Below are 7389 nucleotides of genomic sequence, written 5' to 3'. Positions count from 1 at the left end.
TCCCCGGGTTTCTCAGCACCCAGCCTGGCAACTGTTCTCCTCCTGGGCCTTGTCCCCCAGCAGCTCCTGGGCAGCGCCCCCACGCTTTGCCCGCAAGCAACAGAGATCGTGTTTGTCCGGAGCTGTGTCTTGAGCCAACTTTCCTCCTTGTTGCTCAGCACTCGGCAGGGTGGGGCAGGGCCCAAGGCCGACCCAGCCTTCAACCTCCCTCCTCCCGGCGAAGGACAGCGGGGTCTGGCGCGTTAGCCCAGGGGTGGGACCCGGGGTCGAGGCGGGTTCGTTTGGGCTGCCTAGGGAGACGTCTCCCTTTGTCTGGGGAGCCCCCGGGCGTGGGTTTTGGCAGGATTGCAGAGACAGGCCAGGGAAGTTGCCCGGTTTGGGGGAAGGGAAAATCCCCGGCGTGTGTGTCGGGAATGGGGCCCTGCCGCAGGACCAGGCTCCGGGCAGCCGAACGAGGGTGGGAGCCGGATGCCTGCCGGATGGGCGGGAAGAGTCGCCCACCCGGCTCCCAGAGCCAGCAGCCGTTGGGCGGCTCCGAGCAGTTCCCCGGGGCGGCTCCTGGCTCGTTCGCACCCCTCGCCCGGGTCTAACGGGTCTTCGTGTGATACTAACCCCGTCCCCATCCCAGACGAACCGGTGTTCAACCAGATCCGGGCTTCGGTACCCAGAGTTCCCACCTGCTCAGCCCCACGGCAAGGCCCCGCGCAGCAGCCTTGGGCCGGGATCCAGCCGGGGGAGGTGGTGGGATCACCTGGGTCCCTCTCTGTGGCCCCCTCTCGTCAGATCAGGTGACCCCTCCTTCTTTTGTCCCCCAGCTAGGCCCGGTGCCCAGCTCGGCAGTTTGGGGTCGTGAGAAAAGACCCATGCCTGACAGAATAAACAGCCCACAACGACGACGGCTGAGAATCCAAGACATCGGAGAGCAGCGTTTCATGCTTTAGGGTTTTAATTAGCACCTCGCTAGCACAAACAGGCTGCAATTAATCAGCAACTAACTATGGAAAAACATTGTATCGCAGTGCCCTAAGGGGAGGGGACAAGGAGGTAAACACACCGTGATAGGGGTTACCTGTGGAACTTCCTGCCACTTGATTTTGCTGCTTGTTAATTTCATGAGATCATATAACCCTCTCTCCCCTCGCTGCCCCCCAAACCCACCGACCCTCCCCCCAATCCCTCACCCCCCTCGCTGCCCCCCAAACCCACCGACCCTCCCCCCAATCCCTCACCCCCCTCACTGCTAATTCATCAACTGCTACTTCTAGTAAGGAATTGGCTTCATGATCTCTGGACTGCAAGCTAAGAAGGGTAAATGGAGAAAATCTGCCCTTAGCCTGGGGAACTCCCTGCCACTGGGATCCCGCCGGGGCATTCTCTCTCACTCCTGCTTCCTCGGTTCGGCCCAGTGCATGGCGATGCCCGTGAGGGACCCCCCGCTGTAGTGCCCGGTGAGGAAGGCCAGGTACTCGGTGCAGGACAGAGGGACGGCGTTGAAGGAGTTGCCATACGGCTGGCCGAAGAAGAAGATGCGCCCCTTGTTGGTGGAGACGATGAGCTGGTAGACATAGGTGTACTGTTTGCCCGAGACCTGCGTGATCCGCTCACCGGGGAGCAGGGTCACCGCGAGCTGCGCCTGGGTCTTGGCCCCGTACATGTCGCCCCACCTCTCCCCGAACTTGAGCTGGATGCTGGGGGGCAGGGGAGAGGGGTGAGAGCAGCCCCCCAAGGTCTGGGTAGAGCCCCCCAAACCCGCCGACCCTCCTCCCAATCCCTCTCTCCCCTCGCTGCCCCCCAAACCCGCCGACCCTCCCCCCAATCCCTCACCCCCCTCGCTGCCCCCCAAACCCGCCGACCCTCCCCCCAATCCCTCTCTCCCCTCGCTGCCCCCCAAACCACCAACCCTCCCCCCAATCCCTCTCTCCCCTCGCTGCCCCCCAAAACCACCGACCCTCCCCCCAATCCCTCTCTCCCCTCGCTGCCCCCCAAACCCGCCGACCCTCCCCCCAATCCCTCTCTCCCCTCGCTGCCCCCCAAACCCTCCGACCCTCCCCCCAATCCCTCTCTCCCCTCGCTGCCCCCCAAACCCTCCGACCCTCCCCCATCCCTCTCTCCCCTCACTGCCCCCCAAACCCGCCGACCCTCCCCCCATCTCGCCCCCGCCACGCACCCACTGATGTAGCTGTTACAATGCTCCCAGATCCGTAAAGCCGTGATGGGGCCCCATCGGTCCGGCCCTGAGTAGGAAAACGGGGTCCCTGAGGCCGAGCCGAACTCCCCGGAATATGAGTGTCAGCGATGGCCTGGAACGAGGGAGCAAGAGAAAGACAGAGTGAAACTGGATCAGAGCCAGATTCATACACTGAATCGGGAGGGGCTGCGGGTCGGGAGTGAGGGGCACTGGCAGAGCTGGGGGGGCAGGGCTGGGCTGGCAGGGGGCTGCGGGTCGGGAGTGAGGGGCACCGGCAGAGCTTGGGGGGCAGGGCTGGGCTGGCAGGGGGCTGCGGGTCGGGAGTGAGGGGCACCGGCAGGGCTGGGGGACAGGGTTGGGCTGGCAGGGGGCTGCGGGTCGGGAGTGAGGGGCACCGGCAGAGCTGGGGGGCAGGGCTGGGCTGGCCGGGGGCTGCGGGTCGGGAGCGAGGGGCACCGGCAGAGCTGGGGGGCAGGGCTGGGCTGGCCGGGGGCTGCGGGTCGGGAGCGAGGGGCACCGGCAGAGCTGGGGGGCAGGGCTGGGCTGGCCGGGGGCTGCGGGTCGGGAGCGAGGGGCACCGGCAGAGCTGGGGGGCAGGGCTGGGCTGGCCGGGGGCTGCGGGTCGGGAGTGAGGGGCACCGGCAGAGCTTGGGGGGCAGGGCTGGGCTGGCCGGGGGCTGCGGGTCGGGAGTGAGGGGCACCGGCAGAGCTTGGGGGGCAGGGCTGGGCTGGCAGGGGGCTGCGGGTCGGGAGTGAGGGGCACCGGCAGGGCTGGGGGGCAGGGTTGGGCTGGCAGGGGGCTGCGGGTCGGGAGTGAGGGGCACCGGCAGAGCTGGGGGGCAGGGCTGGGCTGGCCGGGGGCTGCGGGTCGGGAGCGAGGGGCACTGGCACCGTGGGGGGCAGGGCTGGGCTGGCAGGGGGCTGCGGGTTGGGAGCGAGGGGCACCGGCAGAGCTGGGGGGCAGGGCTGGGCTGGCCGGGGGCTGCGGGTCGGGAGCGAGGGGCACCGGCAGAGCTGGGGGGCAGGGCTGGGCTGGCCGGGGGCTGCGGGTCGGGAGCGAGGGGCACCGGCAGAGCTGGGGGGCAGGGCTGGGCTGGCCGGGGGCTGCGGGTCGGGAGTGAGGGGCACCGGCAGAGCTGGGGGGCAGGGCTGGGCTGGCCGGGGGCTGCGGGTCGGGAGTGAGGGGCACTGGCAGCGTGGGGGGCTGGTTCTACTTACGTCCCTGTTCCCCGGCAGACTGAGCCAGGAGCAGGAGGGTCACGCCGAGGATTTGCAGGAGCAGCATCCTGTGTGGGAGCCGGCGAGAGGCTCAGCGACCCGCATCTCACCCCCACCCTGGCGTCTGCAGCCCTCCCAGGGGTGCCCCAGGCGGTGTCCCCCCCACCCCCGGGGTGGGCGCTGGTGGATGCCTGAGGCTGAGAAGGGCTCGTTACCTGGTGCCAGCTCCCGGCTGAGGCCAAAGCCAGGCAGGCAGCTGGGAGCGGGGCAGGGAAAGGCCGGGCGGCTCCGGGACAGGGTCCGGGAACCGGGCAGGGAAAGGCCGGGCGGCTCCAGGACAGAGGCCGGGAACCGGGCAGGGAAAGGCCGGGCGGTTCCGGGACAGGGGCCAGGAACCGGGCAGGGAAAGGCCGGGCGGCTCCGGGACAGGGGCCAGGAACCGGGCAGGGAAAGGCCGGGCGGCTCCGGGACAGGGTCCGGGAACTGAGCAGGGAAAGGCCGGGCGGCTCCAGGACAGAGGCCGGGAACCGGGCAGGGAAAGGCCGGGCGGCTCCGGGACAGGGTCCGGGAACTGAGCAGGGAAAGGCCGGGCGGCTCCGGGACAGAGGCCGGGAACCGGGCAGGGAAAGGCCGGGCGGCTCCGGGACAGGGCAGCCTGCAGCTGCCGGCAAGAAGGTCCCCAAGCGCCCCCCACCCGGAGACGTGGCCGGGAGGGCGCTGGAGGCAGCCTGCACCCTGGGAGGGGGAACCCCCCACCCCCGCGATCTGGCCGGAGGCTCCCCCCCCCAGCGGACTCACACGAGCAGGGCGAAGAGCTGGGGACGAAAGCCAACGGGGGGCGAAGCCCTGGGGGCCGCCGAGCCGCTGGCACCAGGGGGGAGCGTGCGAGGAGCCCTGGGGCGGGAGCTGGGTACCCCCGTGTGCAGACGTGCCCAGGCGTGTGCCCATGGGGTGCTGACCCCCCAGTTATCACCCCCTCAGCGCCCGCCCCCCTGCCCGCCCCACCCATCACTGCCCCCAGGGCTGATACCCATCGCTTGCGCCAGACCCGGACGGATGGATATCAGTCCCTTGCGGTGTAATGGCCAACGGCCCAGCCGAGAGCCCCCCTGACTTTTCTCGGGGGAGGCTGCGAAATCAGCACTTGTGGGGGGGGGCATCCGTTAGCCGTGGGCACAACCAGGGCTAACGGGCTCCCTGCTGACTCAGCAAATCCTGCACCTAGCACCTCTGCCCCGAACCCTGCACCCAGCGACCCGCCCCCAGGGACTGGTGCCCCCCACGTACCCCCAAACCCTGCACCCAGCGACCCACCCCAGGGACTGGTGCCCCCCCACGTACCCCCAAACCCTGCACCCAGCGACCCGCCCCAGGGACTGGTGCCCCCCACGTACCCCCAAACCCTGCACCCAGCGACCCACCGCAGGGACTGGTGCCCCCCCATGTAAACTCCTGCACCCCGAACCCCCCCCGCACCACAACCCCCAGCCCTGAGCCAGCACCCCAACCCCACCACAGCCCATTCCCCCTCCTGACCCCAACCCCCAGCCCTGAGCCCCCTCCCAGAGCCAGCACCCCAAACCCTGCACCCAATCCCAGGCCGTGAGCCCCCTTCCAGAGCCAGCAACTCGAACTCCCTCCTGTACCCCAACCCCCAGCCCTGATTCCCCATCCCAGAGCCAGCACCCTGTACCCCCTCCTGCACCCAAACTCCCTCCCAGAGCCCAGACTCCTCACCCCCTCCTGCATCCCAATCCCCTGCCCCTGCCCTGCCCCCCTTTCCTGCGCCCCAACTCTCTGTCCCAGCCCAGAGCCCCCTCCCAGAGCCAGCACCCCAACCCTCCCCTGCACCCCAAGATAACACTGTTATCTGGCCACCTTACATTACCACCCATCCCTTCCTGCCCCATCTGTCCCTTGAGCCACCTCTTCCCTGCTACGACGGACGGGCAGACGTTACTGTCCGGTTCTGTCCATGCCGGACGGTGGGGCCGGGGCTTTGACGGAGACCTGTCGCTTTACGGTCGAGCTTCGGGGGCCCTCCCCAATAATTAGCATACGTGGATAATAGGGGATGTGCAGGGCTCCTGTATATGGGGAGATAGCCTGAGCGCCAAGCCCTGCGATCCTTTCCCAGGCTCGGGGTGTCCTCTGGCCCTTGGGTGTTGCCGGTTACCGCCTGGCCGTGGCGAGCCGCGGGCCGAGCCTGGGACGGGCATTGCTCCCGTCTGCCCCCCCGCGCTCGGGGCGCACAAGGGAAACCAGAGCGGTGGGGCAGGGACATTACGCGCGAGGCCTGGATGGAAATGTCTTGTCACGGGTGGCGGGCTGACCCCCCCAGCGCACAGCCGGGCTCAGGGACCTCGTAACTCTGTATGCGTTCACGGCACGCAGCTCTGGACAGAGAACCGACTTCCCGCCGACCACGGCCTCCCCCCGGCGCCTTCCCAGGCCTGCTCTCTGCGCGAGGTCACGAGGCTCGGAAACGAGGACCGGGGGGGTTGCAGCACGCTCCCCCAGGCGCAGAACGTCCCAATTACCTTTGCCTTAATGACGATCGTCCCCTGACGTCTGTTCTCTTTGCCTGAGAAGCCCCCGTGATTAACGAAAGACCCCTTCTGTTCGCAATCGCGGTTTGGCACGGCAGAAACGGATGGGCCCTGGCTGTGTAACTCAGACCTTGTCTCACCTTGGCAAAACCCACTGGTCTGAGTACCCTGGTGATGGTTACCCCGGCCGGAAGGGTGAAAGGGAGCAGTTCCACGGTCTGCTTCGCAAGTGCAAAATTGACTTTTGTTGCAGGAAGAGAAGCACCGTAAAATCGCCGTCACGTGACACGCACGGCCTGCGACGCGGGACAGACTTGCACCTCAGAACAAATGGCCCCAGAAGCCTGGTTATAGCGACACAAGATACGGCATCCAGAGCTTAATTCCTAAAACAATGTGTTTAAAAAAACCAGACAGGGAAGCAGGAGGATTAAACATGGAAATAAGCAAGTTGTTACCTTTTCAGTTAAAACTTTTAATAAGGATTGCTAAAAAATCAGATGATTTGCCTGATCTGTTGTATTAATTTAGTAACCAAAGGCATTTCCCATGGCTTTATATTAACTTTATTCTCAACCCTTGCTAGATGGAAACAAGGGAAAGCCACGCTGCAGACATTCGTCCGTGGTTAGGATGAGAAGCAGAGTTTGCGTTTCTGTTGTTCGTATCTTCACGACCGTGAGGAGTAACTCCAGCTTTTGCGTTCTGGGGAGGTGAAATGAATTCATTCACTGGAATGATTTAAAGGCAAGTTTTGATCTTGTTTTCTCTTTGCTTGTTGTTCTGTTCAGGGCTTTGTATCTTTGGGAGGTTCCTGTAAAAAGCCACCTGAGCCAAGCGAGATTCACTCCATCGAGGGATCTTAAGGTCCAGGCAGCTGTGAGTTTGGCAAACTGAGAAAGGACACACGGGGAAACGTAGCCGGCAGGTATCCATAGTTGAGAAAGGAGGCTGGATTTTGAGCTCCGAGCGAGGAGTGCAGCTTTGTGGGTTCAAGCAGTTGGGAACCTGCACCCCAGGTTTCTACCCTGGCTCTGAGAGCAAAGTGGGGGGAGTTACCTGTTCTTGCCAAACCTGCATTTGTCTCCCCAGGGCCTGTCGCTGTCATCCGCATGCCCAGTGGCGGGCGGGAGCGCCCTTGCACTGGCTTGGGGCAACTCCGTGTCTTCACGCCTCCGTTCTCGGCGTGAACCGGCTCAGGCTCGGTTTTCACGTTGAAATTCTTTTCTCTTCACTCCCCTGCGTTCGAGTCCCAGCTCCCAGCTCTGATTGTGCTCTGTGAACTCTTCCATTGCCCCCTTCCTCTGACTTTCCAACCCGGGGATGGTGTTATCCACGACTTCTCCCTCCAGGCAAGCACGTCTCCGGTTCTGACAGGCGCCCGCCCGGTCCAGCCGTCCCCGGAGCCTGGCTTCTCCCGTATGGTGCTGGTTG

At 65.5% G+C, this 7389-nt stretch overlaps 1 protein-coding gene across 3 annotated transcripts; it reads right to left on the bottom strand.

The window, feature by feature from the left end:
- Positions 1 to 1233: 1233 nt before the first annotated feature.
- Positions 1234 to 6214, bottom strand: ZG16 (zymogen granule protein 16). 3 transcript variants are annotated; one of them, XM_084632466.1, is made up of 4 exons: positions 5947 to 6214; positions 3407 to 3474; positions 2168 to 2300; positions 1234 to 1688 (listed from the first exon to the last, which is right to left on the bottom strand). In XM_084632466.1, exon 4 carries the CDS (start codon positions 1652 to 1654, stop codon positions 1379 to 1381), a length of 276 nt encoding a protein of 91 aa, XP_084488592.1. In that variant the 5' UTR covers positions 1655 to 1688; positions 2168 to 2300; positions 3407 to 3474; positions 5947 to 6214; the 3' UTR covers positions 1234 to 1378. The 3 variants fall into 3 exon arrangements, with proteins under 3 accessions (XP_084488592.1, XP_084488593.1, XP_084488594.1); XM_084632467.1 differs by lacking the exon at positions 5947 to 6214 and adding an exon at positions 4205 to 4331; XM_084632468.1 differs by lacking the exon at positions 3407 to 3474.
- Positions 6215 to 7389: the final 1175 nt, after the last annotated feature.

This window comes from Lepidochelys olivacea (assembly GCF_965140295.1).
Source record: "Lepidochelys olivacea isolate rLepOli2 genome assembly, chromosome: 6".
Lineage (NCBI taxonomy): Eukaryota > Metazoa > Chordata > Testudines > Cheloniidae > Lepidochelys > Lepidochelys olivacea.
This window is presented reverse-complemented; position numbering and strand designations above follow the sequence as displayed.

Excerpts from the sequence above, each read along its gene's own strand:
- ZG16 (XM_084632466.1), bottom strand. The coding sequence starts at position 1,654 with ATGTACGGGGCCAAGACCCAGGCGCAGCTCGCGGTGACCCTGCTCCCC.